The sequence below is a fragment of the Phyllopteryx taeniolatus genome, chromosome 18 (assembly GCF_024500385.1).
Source record: "Phyllopteryx taeniolatus isolate TA_2022b chromosome 18, UOR_Ptae_1.2, whole genome shotgun sequence".
Taxonomy (NCBI): Eukaryota; Metazoa; Chordata; class Actinopteri; order Syngnathiformes; family Syngnathidae; genus Phyllopteryx; species Phyllopteryx taeniolatus.
Window position 1 is genome coordinate 16,775,779 of NC_084519.1, and position 21,675 is coordinate 16,797,453.

The 21,675-nt window shown below is 41.9% G+C and overlaps 2 protein-coding genes across 5 annotated transcripts in view; both read left to right on the forward strand.

The window, feature by feature from the left end:
* The window catches only part of man1a1 (mannosidase, alpha, class 1A, member 1), a 70,672-nt gene extending 60,838 nt beyond the window's left edge, over positions 1 to 9,834 (forward strand). Inside the window, exons 8-12 of the mRNA XM_061753900.1 lie at positions 684 to 799; positions 2,349 to 2,568; positions 2,642 to 2,814; positions 3,696 to 3,811; positions 4,757 to 9,834. Of these exons, the coding sequence (XP_061609884.1) occupies positions 684 to 799; positions 2,349 to 2,568; positions 2,642 to 2,814; positions 3,696 to 3,811; positions 4,757 to 4,883 (752 nt within the window). The 3' untranslated portion in view covers positions 4,884 to 9,834. The remainder of the gene's footprint in view (positions 1 to 683; positions 800 to 2,348; positions 2,569 to 2,641; positions 2,815 to 3,695; positions 3,812 to 4,756) is intronic.
* A 3,710-nt stretch (positions 9,835 to 13,544) lies between these two features.
* Positions 13,545 to 21,675, forward strand: part of fam184ab (family with sequence similarity 184 member Ab) — a 36,909-nt gene continuing 28,778 nt past the window's right edge. The window contains exon 1 of one of the 4 annotated variants that reach the window (XM_061753874.1): positions 13,545 to 14,376. In XM_061753874.1, coding sequence (XP_061609858.1) covers positions 14,200 to 14,376 — 177 coding nt within the window. In that variant the 5' untranslated portion in view covers positions 13,545 to 14,199. Of the gene's footprint in view, positions 14,377 to 18,197; positions 18,217 to 19,627; positions 19,778 to 21,675 lie in introns of those variants that run through there. The other 3 variants (XM_061753877.1, XM_061753876.1, XM_061753875.1) reach the window with 3 other exon arrangements.

Consider the following 21,675-nt stretch of genomic DNA (forward strand, 5'->3'; position numbering starts at 1 on the left):
ATAAATGCTAAATTGTTGTCGGAGAAACTGAAATGTAAAACTCAATATAAAAACGTGTGTTAATATTTCAGCATTTTTTTTCCCCTTCAATAAAGTTTTAGTTTTAAAATTAAATATTAAAAACTCAAATATTTTATACCAAAACGAAAACCATATTTTTGTTTTTTCCAGATATTTTTCTATTTTATTGAAAGTTTTCTCTTAATTTTGTGATATTTTTTTCCCAGTTGTTTTTTTATACTGGAAAGGGGGAAAAAAGAAAGTTTGGACTTGCATGTTTTTTTGCTAGACAGCGACCATACACAGCGTTTACAATGAGCACATTTTTAGTAAAACGCATTTGTTAACTTTTGTATTTTCTTTTCTATATGACTCTTTTTCCCGTTTGAGACGGCATTACAAACATGACAAAAGCCCAAAATGTCATTTTATTTCTTTCCCCCCCCCCCCTCATCATTATGATCATGTCATTTGCTGACATTTCCTTTCACACTCTCACACTCACGCACTCACACACACGGTCGACGTTGCTTTAAGATAACACAGGCGGTCCGGCGCCGTGTGTGACGGAGCCGAGACGTCAGTGCTATCTGAGAGCGCCCGCGAAGGGTGAGGAAGAGGTGATGGTGATGGTGATGAGGTTGAGGAAGAGGAGGACGTTCATCCGGACACCTGTGTTGCAGATCATGTGTCGGTGGGCGGCCTGGGTGACAGCTTTTACGAGTACCTGCTCAAAGCCTGGCTCATGTCTGACAAGACGGACGACGAGGCCAAGAAGATGTACTACGACGCGCTGCAGGTACACACACACACACACGATGTCGTGTTTATAAACACACACAGTGAGACTCCTCACACACAAGCGCGTCTTCATGTCTCTTTGTGCTCACTTCAACTGAAACTGGAACGGCGCAAAACAAACAATTGTCAACACACACTCACGCACCCACTTTTTTCTGTTCTTTGTCATGCAAACACACGCATACACACACAAAAACGTCTTTTTCGACCACATTGTGGAACTTGCGGGGACCTGGAATGGCGCAAAACACACAATTGTGAAGAGACGCAGACATTCTCTGTCTTACATCTTCACACAGTCACACGCATCCTCGTGTGACTCGTAGGAATTTCTTTTCATTATAAAAGGTGCAACGGTGGTGTCGTTGTGGTTCCTGTGCTGATGCATTGTGGGAGTCAGAGCAGATGGCGGCCCCGCTTGCGTAGCGTTGCATAGCCTAGCGCGGCTGAACACAACACACACATATTTGCATGACAAGACCAATCAAGATTAATCTGCTCAAGCATCCAGTGAGACACACACAGACGCGCACACACGCGCGCGTTGTCAGCGCGGCATCTTGAATGCAACATTAATCTTGAGGAGATGCTTTACCAATAATCCTTCTTGAGCTTGTGGATTAAAAGTGATTTATTTGTCGAGAGGAGATGCGACAAAGTGGATGAGCATCTTCGTCAAGTTGGCTCGTTTTAAAGGGCCGGCGCAAAAGCAATCGCACACAGTGCTAGCTTTCTTCTATACACCATTGACTTTTTTTTTTGTCTTTTCTTTTTTTTTTCAAACGAAAATGGCTGATTTCTTGTGAATTTTGCTTTTGGGTGGTTTTACTCACAATTGACATGTCATGAATTGGCTGAAAGTTTTATGGGGAATGACAATTTTTTTCAGTTCTTCACAGTTTTGCGTTGCCCACCCATCTAGTATATGAAATTGAAATTTGGTAGAAATTGGAGGAAAATCCTGTAAATGTGGTACATTTCTGGTTTATTCCCGTTTCCAGTAATCCCTCGTTTATCACGGGGGTTTGTTCCTGACCTCCCCTGCAATAGGTGAAATATGCGAAGTAGTGACCACTTTTTTGATTATTTATACATATTTTAAAGCTTTATGAACTTCCCCATACTCTTATTAAGCTTCCCCACACTCTTGTTGACCTTTACCATACTCTTATATACCCTTTCTTTATTTTTAAACACCTTTCTTAAATATACAGTAATGCTCAGTAGAACTGTACACTGTGTACATTTTATTCCTCGTAATATATTTCTATGGTTTTATCTTTTTTTATATAGTTTTAATATTTTGAGCTAGGATGTGTTTATTTTACCACTCAAAAAAATTACAGTTTACACTCAAAATCCCACAATATGGCAAAATAATGCACGATTTGAAAACAAATCCACAATGCATTGAATTGCAATTTAGCAAAGTTAATTCCCACGGAAAATGTCCAACTTTGAAAATTCCCGGAACTTTGCAAGCCAATCATGAGGAAATTGAGCTTTTCTCGCTTCTCATTTCATTTCTGCGTCGTCCTCCTCTGCAGGCCATCGAGAGCAGCCTGATGAGGAAGTCGAGCGGCGGCTTGACGTACATCGCCGAGTGGAAGGGAGGCTTACTGGAGCACAAGATGGGTCACCTGACCTGTTTCGCCGGCGGCATGGTGGCGCTCGGTGCCGACGGGGCCCCCGGCGACAAGACGGGGCGCCAGATGGAGCAAGCGGCCGAGATCGCCAGGACCTGTCACGAGTCCTACTCCAGAACCGGTACTTGGACGCCAAGCACGTCCCGTCCAGTAGTGACGTTTCCAACCTGAGGGTTCTGCGCTTTGTTGTCTAGCTTTAAAGCTGGGCCCGGAGGCGTTCCGTTTCGACGGCGGCGTGGAGGCCATCGCCACGCGGCAGAACGAGAAGTACTTCATCCTGCGGCCCGAAGTCATCGAGACCTACATGTACATGTGGAGGTTCACTCACGACCCAAAGTACAGGGAGTGGGGCTGGGAGGCCGTCCAGGTGAGTTACCTTTGACGTCACTACCAATCACAATGGTAGAGAGTGGGGCTTTTTCAGAAAATGAGAAAATAAAGATGAAAACAAAAGGTTAGAAATACATTTTACATGATCTGAAATTGGAAATAGAATTTTCTATCCGATATGTAAGAAATTGATGCTCACACTAAAAAGGTTTAAAATTGTCTATACAATGGTGCCTTAACAATGCACCCCCCCCCCCCCCAAAAAAAAAAAACCTACAAAAACATTTGTAGCGTGTTTTTTTGAATTACAAAAATAGCACTCTGCAGCAGTCATAACATCATTCAATAGAATTTAAAGCGTTGAACAGTTTGTGCATCATTATAATTCAATGGGCATTGTGCTGCTCCTCCTGGTGTGCACACTTTGGCCACTAAGGGGCAGTGTAATACATACTGACAGACTACGTGAAGATTTGATGATGAAACACAGAAGACTGATACAACTAAGTATATTAATAATAATAATATTAGTCGTTTTTTCACCGAGGATAAAGAATATCTTCCAGTAAGTATTGTTGTATGCGCTGTATGTATGTGTTGCTAGCACTCGCCTTAATATACAAGTTGTTTAAAGGCGTATAATTACCACAACATCGATGCCAGTTTTGTTAGCCTATCTGCGGTGTTTTGCATTGTTCGTTAGCATTAGGCTAGTGGGCTTTTTGGAAGTCAAAGTGAAAACCTCCCAAAAAATCAAAGCCAAAGCCCGGATCTGAACCCGCGACCTCAGAACTTTGATGCAAAGGTTTTAATGGCGCTTTCACAGTGCTGACTCCATAAGCTTTTTATGATCTTTGAAAAAGGATTAATTTAATGTTGTGACATTTGAAACCCCCCCCCCCCCCCCCCGTCGTGCAGGCCTTGGAGGAGCACTGTAAGGTCGAGGGAGGCTACAGTGGCGTCAGAGACGTCTACGCGTCCACGCCAAACCACGACGACGTGCAGCAGAGCTTCTACTTGGCCGAGACGCTCAAGTAAGACGCAGAGGAAAACAAACACGGGCGACATTTGTATCAATTATAGTGGAGGTGAACTGTAAACACATTATTCAAAGACTAAGAAGCCTTCAAAAGTTAGAAAAGGTTATCCTAAATATATGATCAAAAAGTGTTATATCAAAAATATGAATGTGACATTTCCTAGAGATTTCGTATGTCCAACTATGGTCAAGTTCTTATTTTTTCACAAATCAATTCTATTGGTTTGTCCCCACGTCGTCTATTATTATGAACTAATTTCATGTGTTGACAACAGCCTGGCAAGAAATCTATTCACTCTCTTGAACGCTCAGCTGTTTTGAGAAGTGTTTGGAAACTCCGCCTCTTCCCTCACTCTGCGGGAGCCGCGCGGCATTATGTCGCCTCGAGATTGGAAGTCTCGATGCTTTTCGACAATAACGAGTGAAAATAAGTAGGTCAGATGCATCTTGAGTGAGGTTGTTTTGTTCAAAATGGAGGGGTGTAATGCCTTCAGTGCAGAAGGTCAGCCACAGAGTTAGGCTTGTGTGCAGGTTCATTTCTGCTCATTGGCTCGAAGACCTTCGGCGAAGACTTTGGGGAGATGACGTAACCGCAGTTGTTTGCTTTTGCGAAGTATTAATGGATTTCCGTGACTCTGCGTAAGCGCAGACTTTGATGGGAACAGCTGCCGACGTGTCCTACCATTTTAATCAACGACGGTGTAATAAATCAGCATTTTTTTAAAGCGTAAAAAAAACTACATTTTTAACAAGCACATTGGTGTTTTTATTGATAATGTGGCAGTAGGTTAAAAATGACTCTGGCTATTATGCTATTAAGATTACGCTACGTAGTTGGATATGGGCCATGCATGCGTAGCAAGCATTCCGTAATGTTTGTACTTGACAAAAGTTCCACATGCAATGCATCCCGCGCAGTAACGCTGCCGTTGCTTCCCAGGTATCTGTACCTGCTGTTCTCCGACGACGAGCACATCCATTTGGAGCACTGGGTGTTCAACACGGAGGCTCACCCTCTGCCCGTCATCAGGAAGGAGCCACCGGAGCGCACCAACGAGGTGGAGTAGAACTTCTGGAAGCTTGTGCAACCTGTCCAAGGTTTGGATTCCTCCGGACTGGAAGTCGACTTTTCTTTACCTTTTAGTTCTCGGGCGGGATCAAAGCCGACTTTGGTCTGTCGCGTCTTCTCTCGGGTATTTATTTTTTTCCACCACTCAGCCGTGGTCCAGTTTTTTTTTTCCCCGGCTTCCACGACGACTTTTTTTGCGATATCTCGGACGCCGTCTTAGGCGCTGGCGAGAGGATGACAAGATGGACGACATCCCTACCGCGTCGTGGTTGACACAAAAAGCCTAATTTGGCCTTCAAGAGGCGGAGACAGGAAGTTTGCACTTGCTGCCCCGCGACGTCACTTCCTGTGATCGTGTTTACAAGAAGACACCATCTTCGACTTGTTTCAGCTTTTTTTTACGTTTGAAAGCTTTTACTTCATCAGCGTAGCATTGGAAGGCACTTCAAAAGCAAAAAAAAACAAACAAAAAAAAAAGGCGGGGGGGGTTAAATTATTACATCTTCACATGAGTGCATATTGATGAAATAATTACATATCCAGATAGCCCTCATCAAGACTTTTAATTTGAGGTATGACTTGATGCTAAAGTGTCAAACCAACAATGTAGCATTGTGACGCTAGAACTAGCGTAGCCTGAGATTTGCGTCCAAAAATTCTGCCTTCACAACGGAGAATAACGCTCACTTCTCATTGACTCTTTGTGGGAATTATTCATCATTTCTTATTTGATTCATCAGCCATTTTGTCTGTTTACATTTTATTGCGTGAGTAGAAACAATATTGGAGCGCTTCCATTTTGACTCTTTTTTTTGGGAACGTCAAAAACTCACATTAATGATGGAGAGGCCTTAAAGTGAGCTTCAACCAATGGCATCATGTTTGCAACGGCAGAATTATTGGACCGGGATATCTGGAGCAGCTGTTCCGAATGTTATGACCAGGCGGGTAGGACATTTTCTTGCTGTGTGAGACCTCTCAAGCAGACGTCAACTAGTCTTTGAACCTCACTGTTTCAAGCTTTTAATCTTTCCCAGGCCCACTAACAAGAGTCCCGCTAGTACTTTTTTCATCCGGAATCAAGCAGCTAGTCGCCCAAACCGTGCTTTTAGATGTTTTTCTTCGTAAGTCTTCAGCTGCAGCACGAGAAAGGCTGCCGTAGCGAGTCAACGCCGCGTCCTTGTTGCTCAGCTGGCGGCGACGCTGCGGTCGGTTTGACGGACGCTTGTCGGTTCGGCGGCCGTGTCCCCGCGACGCCTCGCCCCAAAAGCCGCTTTTCATCTCGTGCCTTTGCTTTGAGGCGAAACCGGCTGTGAAATATGAGCGCTGTAGCTTTAAGAGGGGAGCGGGTGCAGTGAACCCCCGTCCATCTATGGTGGGATTTCATCTTTCGCGGGGAGTTACACTTCTGACCCACACCGCCGATAAATTAGGGATAGCGTTATATTTAAAGACCAGAATGGTGGGGGGCAGGGGGCTCTTATCTCAGATTTTGGCTCCTTTCTAAAAGCCACTTATATCTCAAGGCACCGCTTCAATTGGAAAAAATATTTAAACACACACAGAACAGCAACACATAAACGGAGCATACAATAATACTCACAAGTATACAGCACTGGGAGCAAAAAATAATAATAATAGAAGACAAAAAAAAAAAAACACTGGACTTTGTGGTATTGTGAGCGTTTTTCATGTGATTCAAATAAATGCTCTAAATGAAAATAACTCTAAAGTCAGAGTTAATGTGAAAACCCTGAAACACATTCACGTCGAAATTCTGCGATATAACGAGGAACACCGTACGACGTCAGAGGCGCAGGCAGTTGTTTAGCTGGTGGTGTGCGCCCCCTTCCCGGCGGACACGGTTATTAACCTGCACCGGAATGGCTGCTAGCAAGTGTTTTCCTGTACTACACTGACACCTAGCGTTGGGAGGGCTCCATTACAGCCATCTGTACAGTGTGACGCATTTCCGGGAGTTTGTTGGTGGCAACCCAATCTGCACGGCCACTCCACTTCGACAAATAACATTTATGATCCCCACAGCCAGAACATAACATCCATTAATAATACTTTGAGCGTAACACGTCAATTGCTGAAATATGACACTTTCAAACCAAAATGGCCGACTACCTTTGCGTTTCACAGCAAGGGTTCTGTGCTGCGTCCTGTCATGATGAACATGCGTGCCGGATTTGGTGTCAGTCGGCCGCACTGGTGCCGGATGGCAAAATATTTATTTTGGAACCTTTTTGCGTGCATTTTATGGCTTGGTTGGTTGCAGATTGGGTCCCCACGAGCCTCGTGGCGCCCCATCCAGTCGATGTTCGCATTTACTCTCTGTACAACACTGACGCCCAGTGGACAGAGGGCAACATAACAGCCGGTTTCAGACATTTCCTGGAGCTGATTTTTGTATTTTGTATTTGTATTTCTTTTTTTCCCTTCAATTACTTTTTAAACCTGAAGACATGACACTGGGAGCATTTTGTTTCAATTCAACTCGTAGCTTCTTTTTTTTTTTTTTTTTCTTTTGGATCACATGAGCAGTTCTCACATTTTGGGAACTCCTTCGTGAACTGAGTAAAGTGTCCGAAATAAGTGATCATTTTTACACTGTTGACGTCATCAAATAACGCACTTCGTTTAAAGGACCCCAAAAAAAACAACAACAACGATCAAACCGATCAGGTCGTGAATCAAGGATGTTTAATTTTTGCGATTTATGTTTGTGATTGTCATGTTCGATTGTGTTAATTTATTATTACTGCTACTGTGTAAGTTTGTTATTTCCGGGAACAACAACAAACAACAACGTCAAAGAGGAAGCAACATATTCAAACAACAACATAATCTTGGATGGACATCAAAGGGTCAAGTTGGTTGTCAGGACAACGTGTGAATGTACCAACCAATGTGAAGTGAAATAACTTTCACACCTTTTGTTGTTTATTTTGCCCTTTTTTTGGTGTCTTTGTAATTTTTTGGCCAATTGTATTTTTATGTCCATTTCTGTTTTTCTTGTTCATTTTGGTTCTTTTATCTTATTTTTTTGTCCGTTTCTGTTACTTTTGCATTTTATTATTATTTTTTTTAACTTGTTACTTGTTTACTTGTTTCCTGTTATTTTTTGGGCATTTTTATTTTTATTGTTGTTATTTTTTTTATTCTTTTTAATGTGTTTTTCTTTTGATATTTTTCGTCCATTTTTGTTAGCTTATTTTATTTTTTTGACCTTTTTGTTCATTTTTTTGTCTTATTTTCCTTTTGTCTGTATTTTAGTTTTTGTTTATTTTTTATTATGTTTGTTGTTATAAATGTCTTTTGCGTGTCTTATGTTTGTATTTTATTTTTACTTGTTCTCGTTCTGGAGAGGACAATAGCATGACGACGTATCTTCATCTTGGTCGTCGTCTTCATTCGTATTTGATTTCTTTTGTTTGTGTTCAAAATCTTCCTTTGGTCCACTTTTTATGTTTCTCTTTTTCTGTTGGTCTTCCGCTAAGAGCAATTTTTTTCCCCCCCCCCCTGCCAAACTCAAATCACCTCTCTGTAACCCAAACATAATCAAAACATAATTTATGGCCATAAATGAAGAATAAATAACACATTACAACAAATGTGCCGGGGCGGGGGGACATTTTACAACAACAACTTTTGTTTCCTTTTGTTTGTAACGATGAAGTTACGAAAGATAAAATGTAAATGATAGAGGAAAAATCCACTTTGTGGTCCAAAGACACTTTTCACTGCGTTGGTGATTTGAGTTTATAATTAGTTGATGCTAATTGAGCATATTTTTAGGGGATATATTTGTGACAATCTGGAGGGGGGGGAAAGAAAACCAAAACCAACGTTTCAGTTTCCAGGCTGCACACCAACAAAATGTAAAGTGCTGACGTCGCTCGAAAGTTTGACTCCAAATGAAAATCATTTGATTCAGTAGTTCAATTCAAAAAGGGAAACTGGCAAAAAGATTCCGGAAGACACCGAGAAATGGTTTTCACAAGTCCGATTGCGGCCTTATTTTGATGGGAAAATCTTTTCAAATTGGGATTTTATGCCAGGATTGGAATATTTAAAACAAGTTTGGCGTTTTTGAGATGAAGGTAGCCTTTCAAATTCAGCTTTTAAAAGCGGTTCGGGTTTCAGGACAGGTTTAGCCTTTCAAGACTGGCGGCTGGTGGTTTTAGAACTGGGATAGATTTTCAAATTGAAAGACTTTGAAGCCTTGATGGGGTTTCAAGACAGGGTCGGGGGTTTTAAGACTTTTTCAAGTTTTCAAATGCTGGTTTGTCCGAGACAAGAAAAGTCGGATCTGTTTCCATGTGCTCATTTCTAGATGACAAATCATTCTAATTTGTTGCGATGGTGAATTTGTCTAGCTGTAAGATATAATGAAAACTGAAATTATTATTCATATTTCATTGTGTGTGCATGTAGTGAATTATCTGTGAAATGTATGACCTTCACTCTTTTGAGTTGAACTACTGAATTCAATGTTGGATTTTCAATGGTTTTCAAATTGATGGAGATGAACGTGCACATTTGAAGGATTTCGGAAAACGTACGTGACATTCAGCTTCCCAAAATATTTGACGTGTCAGTTTTGTTGCCAACTCAGTTTGATGAGTGACTTGTATGATGTTTAATATTTGGAATATATCTTTAGTTCAGATGTGAACATTTGGCGAGGATCATTCCAGTTTATTTTCATTTGTGGACAAATGTTTTATGATTGTGTTTTGAAAAAAAGAAAAGAAAAGATAATTATTATTATTATTATTATTATTATTATTCCTAATATTATTGTAAATATTGGGTAGTGGCCGAGAAGCCGCTGGACATTTCCCCGGAGATTTGTGGATTCCAATTGAGCTGCAGACTTTTTTCATAAACTATATTTGTTACACTTCTATAGTCAACAATAAAAATGAGATTTTATTAGGGACGCTTGTGGATTCTTGTTTTTATTCATTTAGTCAAACCTCCGATTTAACGAAGGAAAAAAAAAAAAAAAAAAAAAGGAAATACTGACGCTTGAGATTATGTAGTATGTTATTTTTTACCACCAGGGGGCATCAGAGGACCACAGGATGAGGAACCGCAAAATTTTTCAGATTTTTTTTAGACTTTTTTCTAATTTGCTCATTTTTGAAAGATTGAAATGTTTAAGGGGTTCAAACTAGGGTGTCAAGCAAAGGTTGGGTTTTTAAATATAGATGAGACGGTTATTTTTCCAAATTAGGGTATGGAGAGAGAGTTAATGTTTTAAATGTGGACTTTAATAAAGATATGGTTAGGGTTTCAAACGTCGGTTAAGGTTTGAAGACACCAAGTGGAAGGTTTTAAACCTAATTGATGGTTTCTAGACGTGGTTAGGATGTCAAATGAGGGTTAAGGTTTTAAAAGTAGGATTCCAAGACAGGGTTAAGGTTTCAAGCCTGGGTTAAAATTTCAAGACGGTGAGTTGAAAGATTTAAACCTAAATTAGGATTTCAAGTAAGGGTTATGGTTTGAAATTGTGCTTGCAAGACTTGGTTAGGGTTTCAAATTAGGGTATCAAGTAAAGTGTAGAGTTTTAAAAGTACAGTAAGGTTTCAAGAGCGCAAGTTTTATTGTTGTTTTTTTTTTTTTTTGCTTTCAAACCCGGATTAGAGTTTCAAGACACGGTTAGGGTTTCAAGTTTTCAAGACGGCAAGTTTCGAGTTTTAAACCTCAACAATAGTTCTAGTTTCAAATGAGGGTTATGGCTTTAAATGTAAGGTTTCAAGTTTTTGTGCTCGCTGAACTTTGCTGTTTCTGATCTCCATGTTGGCAAAGCGAAGATAAACAGATGGCAACTGTTTTTTTGTATTATTATTTATTTATTTATTTATTTTTTATTGTTGCTGTTTGTCCGTGATATCCGTCCAGGAATGTTGAACACCAAAATGTCTGGACTGAAAAGTTGGATCTTGTTCGTGCCTTCCAAATCTCAGAACGTGTTTTTTTTTTTTTTTTTCTTCGTCATCTGCCGTTGTAACACGCTTACGTAACTTTAGTTATCTGCCAGACGCACGAACGCACGCACTCTCCGGTTTAATAAAATATTCAATTTGGAGCCAAAAAGTATTCTTTGTTGTCAGGTAGAGCTTTTTGTGATCAAACGTTGCGATTTATTGGCATTCACGTGGAAAGCGGGCCTCTTTCGGAAAACATCTTTCGGCTTTTTGTGAGCAAATGTCGCATTTGAATGGCAAAATATGGGGGCGCCGTGAGATAAGAGTTGAAAGCGTAACTTAAAACTCTTGTATCTCAAATCATCCTTCTCCATTGAAAAATGACATTTTTGGTGATGTGTTAATTAACAAGGAAACTGCTATAATATTTTGCTTGGCCAATTTTTGGGGGTCTTAAGATGCGAGCAAAATATTTGTATTTAATCGCACGCATAACTTTGTCCGTAGCTTCATGCTAGCACACAATGCAAAACGTCTCAGACGGGCTAGCAAAACTAGCATCGACGTAGCCTCGCTATAACCCTTCAAACAACGGATATTTGAACACAAATGGTCCATCAACACATGCGGACAGACAATATAACAATACCCACGAGCATATATTATTTATCCTCTGCGAAAAACAACGATATTACTGCTGCGGCTTACTGAGGAGTTGTGAATGTCTTAATGTACAGTATATTGGTCTGTCTATATTATACTGCCCCCAGGTGGCCAAAGCGCACACCCCACCCTGGGCAGCACAATGCCCACTGAATTATCATGATGCACAAATTGTTTACATTTGGTACATTCTGTTTCACTAATTTATGACTTGAGAAAGTATGAAATACCTCGGAGCGCTATTATTTTTTTTCCTATACACACCAGCACAACAACAAGAGCGAGCGAGCGTATCCCAGCATGCTTCACTCCATCTGAGCTTTCTTCATTCGCTGACATCGCCGCATTTTGCCTGGCGACGCGGCAACACACACACACAAAAAGACACACTCTTCCTCTTGTTCTTCTTCTACTTCTTGTTCTTCTTCTTCTTCTTCTTCAGTTTGTTCTTCTTGTGTTTGTTCTTCAGTTGTAACACGCTCACCTTTGTTGTTTAGTGAAAAAGAAATCATCTTACATTTGATCTTCTTATGAGAACATTTCTGGACCAAAAAAGTATTTGAGCTAAGAAAAGCACAAGTGCATCTGTCCTGTATAATACGCTCACGTTGCTTTTGATTATCGATATGTAAGATTCCGTTGAGAACTGTTACGCAGTGACTAGTGTCAGAGTTTGTAAACATCATTAACAACATAATTCAACCATTTTTTTTTTTGTATTTGAAAGATGACAGGTATTTCTACCCTTTTGATTGATTGATTGATTGATTGCTGACATATTTCCAAGTCTCCAACAGTGTTTAAAATACACACACAAACCTTACATCCCAAAAAATTCTGAGTACAACGCTGACTACAAAAATGAAAATGTAAATCATTTGAATCTGTTTTGCACAAAACAATTAGGATTTTCCTGGTCAATATTAAGTGAGCGCCACGTCGTGTCAGCGTGAACGTGAGCTAGCAACCAATGTTAGCAAACTTAACGATGAAAATTGACACATTTTCTTTGTTTTCTTTGCGAGCCAGGTCGTGCCTTCGGCCAGCGGGGGGCGCTGGAACGTCGCGCGCCGCCTTGGTCCAATTTTCTGCATTGAAAGGGGAGCGACTGCGCATGTCAAACTTTGAACAAGAGTCGACGGGGAAAAATTTGTGTGCCCCAAACTGGAAATGTGTCACAGAATCCGACAACGGAGATGAAGGAAACAACTTAACGTTCACGATATACTATTTATATAATAAATAGATATAACAGATATACATATATTTCTAAACAGTTTTAGTTTGTTATTAATATTTAAATGTTCTCTCTTGAATTTGACAAATTAAGAATCCTGGAATTTTTTTTTAATTTTAAGGAATATCACGTGATGATTAATTTGCGCGTAACGGTAACGATTCATCGGAAATGTTATTAGTCGCCAGTTGGAGATTCAGTTTGAAATCCGAGCGATTGTTGTGATTGAGCCCGGCGGCCTCGCTCGCATCGTGCCGGAGGAGCAGGAACGTAAATCGCAACTAGCGAGCGTACGAAATTGCGTTTGCGTCACGATTACGACGATGCGTCACAGCGCCTGCAGCCGCCGCTCGGCTCGCTTTGAACGTTTTATTTCCCGACGCCTAAATTCTGATGGATGAGGTGATGCCGCGCTACGTTCACTGGCCGTGGGAATTGTCTGTGCTTCTTGTGACTCCCCTTCAACATTAGCATAAGTACAAATATTAATAATAATAATACCCTGAAATTGGAATGAATACAATTAAATGTATTTGTAATGGAAATAAAAATGAGAATTTGAAAAATTCATTTGAAGATTCATTGTGCATTTAGTATTTTATTTAAAAAAAAGTACAAAAATCTAAAAATAAAAACAAAATACATTTGAAGTAATCTGAAATTTTAATGTAAAATGGAAATAAAAAAGTTCATTTGAAATAATACATTTAATATTTTATTTAAAATAAGAGAAATATCAAATAAATACAGGCAAATAATTAAAATAATTAATCATTTTCAAAAATAGGACTTAATAAGACTGTCTTTTATAGTTTGGGCTTGGGCAGGAGATTCACTTTCCTTCATTCACAAACTAACATCATTTCTCTGACTGTACCTGAATGCGTCGCCGCCGTTCCCACGGCCCATGAAGGCAGCACGCACTGTTGAGGCGATCCATGGCAACAGGATCGCAGCAGCAGCAGAGGCTGGGGCTCGTGGGGGGGGGGGGCTCTGCCGCCGCGTCCGTCGTACACGCTCGCCGACCGCGTCCGGTCTCACGCACGCACGCACGCGCACGCACCTCCATGTAACCGCGGAGCACCGAGGAGGGAGCAATCCGGTGCGACGGCTCCTCATTCGGGCTCCCAAGGTGACCGAGCGGGGGGGGAGCCAGACGGCAGCTCCGACTTCCGCTGCACGTCAGCGGCAGGTGAAGCTGGCCGTACCCGCACCTCGGAGCGCTGACGGCGGCCTCGTTCACGATGCGTGCCGCTAACATCTCCGGAGCTTGAAATTCTGCACGTCACTTTTTCACAATTTTTTTTTAAACATGTTCTGTCGTCCGGACCCGAAGCAAAATGGGACATTTTTTTAACAGCTTGCTGCGTCATATTTATTTTTTGTTGTTAGGTTCCAGTAAAAATGATCTTTTTTTTTTTTAATGATTAAAGCTCCCATCTCCATCAAGCATCTGAAGCATCATCGTGAAGATGGCGACTGGGTCGGGTTGGCAGCAGTATTACTGCCCTGCCGGTCAGGGGAAATACACTTCGTCTTCCTCGTCGTCGTCGTCCACGTCCTCGTCCTCCTTCCAGTCCGGCCTGGCCATGGAGTACACCCAAGACCTGCACCTGAAGATGAGCAAGAAGATCGCCCAGCTCACCAAGGTAAGGGGCGCAGATGTTTGGGGGTCTTTTTGCATCCCCGAGAAGCGACGCAACCGCTGCTTTCAACTCTCGCTCCCAGACCCCGTTAGGAAATGCGCATATATTACGTTTGCACCCTCAGCGTTGCAGATTTCGTGAAGCTACCGCTATTATTCTAATTTCCCTCGACTTTGCGCAGTCCTCTCATTCACTCGGCGTTGATCCTAGCTCAGATTTGCAGAGATGAAAATGTGGTGTTTCCAGTGCGCCTGTGGCTGCACTGTGGGTTTCAAACGCGAGAGAACGTCAGGTCTGAGCAACTTGCTCGTGAGATTTCTTAACAGTCTTGCATTCGACACGTTGTTTTAAATGCACGCCGAATTTGAGAGCAGCCTCGCATGTAGCTACCGCCGTCGTCAACGGGCACAACAAGAGTGTGCATTAACGCCAAGGGGGCTGACAAGTCTTAAATTCGGCGATTCTTGATGAAAGTTTGGCGTTGGCATCGTGTTGCTCCAGAGAGCTGAACGCGTTTTGTCGGTATGCTGCACCCATCAGCGAGGCACGTGCTGTCTGCTCACATTCTTTTTTTCTTTTGGTTTTTAAATGTGCATGTCGAGGCGGCATGGACTGGTTAGCACATCCGCCTCACAGTTCTGGGGACCGGGGTTCAATCCCCGGCCCCGCCTGTGTGGAGTTTGCAAGTTCTCCCCGTGCCTGGGTGGCTTTTCTCCGGGCACTCCGGTTTCCTCCCACATCCCAAAAACTTAATTGAAGTCTCTAAATTGCTCTTTGGTGTGAATGTGAGTGTGAATGGTTGTTTGTTTCTATGTGCCCTGTGATTGGCTGGCGACCGGCTCAGGGCGTACCCCGCCTCTCGCCCGAAGTTAGCTCGGATAGGCTCCACCACGCCCGCGATCTGCGTGAGGAGAAAGCGGTACGCAAAATGGATGGCTATTATTAACATTTTTGCAGTGCGGCTCCTTCTGGTGTGCATAAATTGGCCACTGGGCGGCAGTATAAATGCACTCATGCAGACAAACGAAGAAGAGTTTCACTCAACTACTGTGAAGTCCTCAGTAAACTGCAGTAATATTTGTCGTATTTCGCAGAGGATAAATAATGTATGCTTGTAAATATTATTTTATTATCTGTGCACGTGTTGCTACACCATTTGCGTTCAAATATCCGTTCCGTAAAATGTTAAAACACCGCCACCGTTAGCATTAAGCTAGTGGACTTTAAGGCAAAGTGTATGTTCAGTTAGTTTTTTTTTCTTGTTTTTTCTTTTAAATACACAATATGTAAATCTCTTTCTGTTTCATTTAAAAGTAAACTTGAAGTGGGAGCGGCATTGAACATCTTGAAGCGGTGACGACGTCAGTTTGACACTGCAGCTTCAAACTTCGAAGTCCAATTCCATAAACGTGCCGCTTCAAACCGTTTGCTGCAAATCACGCGGCCTGCGCGTGAATTTCTCGAGTATAAATTGGTCATAAAATGTGGTCTGATTTCCTCATAGTCACACAGGCTGTGAATGCATTCCGAAAAGATCAGTAGTTCGTAATTTGATGCAGACAACGGATACAGTGGACCCCCGCACACTCGCGGTTCAGCACCCGTAGTCACTTTTCAATTTAGTTTTTCTTTTTTGGTATATTTTTTTCTTTTGTTCTTATTTGTATTCAACCCCAAAAATGCTCATTGGCGGTATACCCCCACTTACTTATGTTTAACCGAAATAATGTTCATTTTTTCCCCTCCAATGCAATTATAATGGGTGTCAATTATCTTTGTGTGCTTGGAAAATGAACAGTATGTACGTGTTAAAAGAAGATCTACTCGTACAGGTGCTCATATTTGCTCAATATGAGATGCACTTTATCCTTTGCTTATGTTTGCAGCGTTATGCTGAATTTGTAATGCTTTATATGCACATTGCGATGAACTATTTATGCACACAGCCAAGTGAGTGCGAGTGCTTTTAGCTTATATAATGCTTTACAATAAGCATCGCAGCGCTTTTCGGCTCTGCGTACTGACTCTCGCCGGCCTTTCAAGGGCATTCCGGAACTTCCAGCCTTGCCTTGGGGGAGGTCTGGGATTTATAAAAAAAATGAGAATAATAATTATAAAAATGACACGTTCCTGAGCAGGTTGGAACTCGTGGAGAGTTTGAGTGTGTCATTATCGCCACAAGCCGGGGGTCTGCCAGCATCTTGCGCGCACAAACACACACACACACACACACACACTTCCTCCTGGAGGCACAGGACATTTAATTAGGTACAGCAGAGACTGCCAGGTGGCGTTTAAATTTTTATGGCTTGCTTTTAAAATGTGGCTTCAAGTACAAAAGTAAAAAGTAACGCTAAGCAAATAAGGTGGAAGCAAAACATTCCTCGTTTGTTGGGGTTTGGAAGCAATGGAAGTAGAAATATAAAGGCACCTTTACTTATGAATTTCAGCCAATAAACACTGCGTTTTTTGGGGGTTACGTGTTTTTAATAAAGGGAATTAACACCGTATTGCATGAAAATGTATTAAAACATAATAAAATAGAATTTAAAGGTGCCCTTCCATCAAAATAAACTTTTTTGACTCCAGTTTTCTGGGTAACAGGTCAAAATGAGTCTGTGCCCCGGTTTGACCAAGGTTGACATCGATGCGGTTTGTCGAGTGAATGCAAAAGACGATAAACGGCGCCAGGCTTGCAGATGAACGGATCGGTGATGTGGGAAATTAATATTTTTCAAGGAGCTGTCCACTTTGTGGTTTGCACGCAGCCACTCGGCTCTGCCTTTTATGCGAGTGAGTCTCTGTTATTATTTATTTATGCGTTATAAATAAAATAGCAAATATTAGCCAAACAAAATGTTACTGTACATATACATTTGATTTTTTTATTCATTCAAGTAGTTGGTTAATGAATTAAGATAAAATAAATTATAATGTTAAAATCAGAGAAGGTAATTAGATTTTCTTCCCTCAGTAAAATAAGTTTACGTTTTACATACACAATTGCTATTTTGTTGAATTGTTACACCCCCACCCTTCAAATTGTACAGACATTTAATAAATGTGTATTCATTTGATGAAATACTTGAGTTTGAATGAGTTTTTTTTTAAATAAAGAATAAAATAACAAATGTTAGTAAAATAAACAATGTTGCATATACATTTGACATTTTTATTTCATGAAATCATCTGTAAATTATTATAAAGTTTGTCATGAAAATAAAAAAAAATGACATTATTTTGTTATAATTTTTTATTTGATTGATTTATTTATTTAGATACATTAATTTTTTTTCCCAACACATTTTCTTTTATACCTTCCATCCCATACCTAGAACAGGAAGTGACGTCACAGCCGCCCAGAGGCGCTAACGTGTTTCGGCCCTCGCCGCATTCCCGTCGCTTCGGCTTTCTCATCTCGGCAAGCGCCGTTCCGGGAGAATGAAAAGCCAGATTTGTGTGCATGTAGTTTATTAACCTCTGCAGGAAGGATGCCCCTCTGCGCTCGTTGTCACAATTGTCAGATTTCATTAAGATACCTCCGCTGTATGCACACACACACACACACACACACACACACGCGCGCACGCGCACAATGGCAAAGTATGATTTGTCGGGCAGGTTTCCTCGGCTTTGGGAAGGTGCTTCTCTTTCTTCTGATTGGCCAACTAGCAATCAGCCGATCAGAGCGCAAAAACATATCACGCCTTACTCGTTGCCATGGAGACGCCGTCAAGGTGTACTTGTGTATGTCAGCAGACGCAAAGATTATGGAAGAGGAGACATTGACGTTTTGTCAGCGGAGCTTTGCGCCCACCGCGCGATGGATGTCACTACAAAATGGTGGCAGAGCATGACTCAGCATTTCTTCTTGGCGTTCAAAATGCAATCGACCGCTTCTGCGCGCCATGCACGGCCGCCTCTTTGCGTTCGATTGCTTTTAGCATGTAGCCTAGCATTAAGCTCGTCAGTTACATCAAGAATGTTTGATTTCGCATGTACAGAGAGCTTGACATAAAAGTTTGTTACATCAAGAATCAAGAATGCTGGATTTTGCACTTAGCCTAGCATTTTCATAGCATTAACTAGTCGGTTACCTCAAAAATGCTTGATTTAGCACATAGTTGAGCATTTTTATGTAACCTGTAGCTCGTCATTTTAATCAAAAATTTTGGATTTAGTGTGCATCGAGAGCTTTAACTAGCATAGTTTAGCAGTTGAAGTTAGCATGTAGTTTAGGATTTTCCTAGCATTTTGCTTGTCAGTTACATTGAGAATTTGATTTAGCGCATAGGTTAGCATTTTCATGTAGCCTGTAGCTCGCCAGTTTCATCAAGAATGTTGGATTTAGCGTTCATCAAGAGCTTTAGCGAGCAATTTAATGTGTGCGTCACTTTGCAGTTGAATTTAGCATGTAGCTTAGCATTTTTACATAGCATTTAGCGCATCGGTTCAATCAAAAATGCTGGATTTATTGTGCATAGAGAGCTCTACATTGCAGTTTAATGTTGTGTTTTTAGCTTAGCAGTTGAAGATAGCACATAGCATAGCATCGTCATTGCATTTAGTTTGTCAGTCACATCAACATTTGATTTAGCACATAGCTTAGCATTTTCATGTAGGCTGTAGTTTTGTCAGTTTAATTAAGAATGCTGTATTTAACACGTATAGAAAGCTTTACATAGCTTAGTTCAGTGTTGTAACAGTAGAAATTAGCATACAGCTTATCATTTTCATAGCATTTTGCTTGTCAGTTGCATCAAGAATGTTGGCTTTAGCACGTAGCTCAGCATTTTCTCATCAGTTTAGTCAAGAAAGTGGAGTGAGTATGTATCGAGCGCTCATGTGTCACTTTATTGGCGTGGACGTCGCTTAGCTGTTGAATTTAGCGTCGAGCTTAGCATTTTGGGCCAGCATTTTAGCGCACCGGTTTAACCAGCCTTGCCTTTAGCCCAAATTAGGCATCATTTCAGTCTTTATCCGCTTTATTGGCACCGCCGCGTGCTAACGAGTCCATCAAAGTCGAATGTGCGACAACAAAAGAGCGCTGCAGTTTCCATGACGACGAACGCCCTGGAAAGAAAAAAAGAAGGAAAAAAAAAAAGTGTTCCACTTGCCGGGAGACAAACGCTCACAAAAGATAACAAACGTGAAGACCGAACACAACGCTAATATGCTAAGCTCACACGGCTGTATCTGGGGAACATGCTCTTAATTACAGGAAAACTGTCCTCCTCCCCCCCAAAAGGTTCTTCCGCTCAGGTGTGGCGAACCCACCTGAACCGGCTGTCAGAGTGCAGCAGGTTTCTCTCAACCGATGAAATGCAGCATAGGATGACAGACAAAACGCGCGGGCTGCGGGCGTCAACAGTGCCAACGTAAACTGATGGCGGCGCTAATGCAAGTCAGTGTTTGTTTGTGTGTGTCTGCGCGCGCTTCCTCCTCGTCATCCCATTCATGCCGCCTGCTCACGACCGCGTCCGTTATTATGCTGTACGATGTGACAAGTGCGGTTTTTTTTTTTGCATAAGTCAAGTGTCAGCCACATGTTACGAAGAGGGCAACACGGTGCCCTAGTGGTCGCCACGTCTGCCTCACAGTCGAAGTTCTGGGTCCGACTCCCGGGCCTTCCACTGTGTGGAGTTTGCATATTCTCCTGAAAGAGTTGATCATCCGCGCATTTCCCAGAACGCCATTCGCGTATCCGCGTAAAAGCCGGAATTTCTCGCGTCGTCTGTCGTCACGGGTGTACCTAATCACGTGACCGCCGCCTGTACACAAATAATAGCGTTGCAGGCGGGCGGTGACGTCGCGCCGTCAGGCCGAGGGTGGATTAGAGATTTCTAGCTTTGAGCGGCACGCCGCCGGTGACTCATGTGACCTGATTTTGCAAAGCGCAGAAGCAGACGCTCGGGCGGAAAAAGGAAAATAAAAAAGCGCGTGAACATCTTTAACTGCATTCCGGCATACTCTAAGACCAAAAAAAACCCACAACAAGACCTTTTTGTTTTTAGTAAGAGTCATTCTTCATCCTGAGAAAAGAAAGAGTCAAGGAGCACTAACGTTAAACTTGATCATTTCCACCTCATTAACATCTTGAGCTCATTTGCGCGAGCACTGGCTATGTATTAAGACAGCAAAATGATGTCACATCCACATTTTGATTTAGGAGTGTACGGTGGTCCGAAAGGGACAAAAGACACGATGCGCTACATAATTGGAAAAGCGGATTAAGAGCATGGAACCGTACGCAAAAAGGCCCAACACAACCAACGTCATTTTGAGCCTTCGGGGCCACCGTATTTCTCGCTCGCTTGTTCAGTAGTTTGCAAAACGATTCCTAGTTTTTCTAATCATTGTGTATGTTTGTTTGTTGATTGGATCGTTTGTTGGTTCATCCTTTGGTTGCTTGATCAAATGAACTTTTTGTTTTGATGATTTTTAAGTTCATTAGTGAGCTTGTAGCAGTAGTATCATAGTTTGCTGGTTGGTTTGTTCTTTGTTTGGCTCATTGGTTCTTTCACTTGTCGGTTGGCTTGTTCAGTCAGTTGTTTGTTCTTTGGTTCTTTAGTTTGATGGTCGGTTAGTTCTGTGGTAGCTTCAGTCATTGTTTCTTTGGGTCATGTGTCAGTTTGTCGGTCGGCTCTCTGTTTTGTTTGCTTGTTCAGCTGGCGAGTTCATTGGTTCGTTCAGTGGTTTGCTCTTTGCTTCGGTAGTTTGTGATGAGTTGGGTCCATTTTTCTTTGCTCTGTCAGTTGATTTGTTGTTTTCTTTGTCGGCTCATTAGCTCATTGTATCCATATTACTTTGCTGTACAATCTCCCCCGATTCCGTGTTGCCGACGTAGCCGCCCGATCGCTCGCCGCCCAACGTGTTCTCCGTCACGTACGCCATCGCTTCGGCTTCGTCTGACGTCCGCTCCATCGAGCACTTCCCTCCTCACGCAGGCGACTGTGTCCAGTTGCCTTGGAAACCCGTCGGTCGGATACATATATGTGTGTGTGTAAAAGAGAAAGTATTTAACTCTCCCCCACCTTACCTGTCTGTGCTGCAGGTAATTACCGTCTTCCCACTCAGCTCTAAAAATATTCCGAGCCTCTGCAGGCAGAGAGCGGTCCAAATGTTCCAGGTGGACTTTTGTCGGCTTTGGAAGATCAAGAATAAAGAATGTAAAGAAGAATGAGCAAAACCTTTGAAGTATCCTCAAATTTGATCACGTTCTTAACGAGTTCATGACCTGAGCAAGAACCCAAACAAGTTGGCCGAGGTCGCTGCGGTCAAAGTTTTTCTGGTCATCTTTTA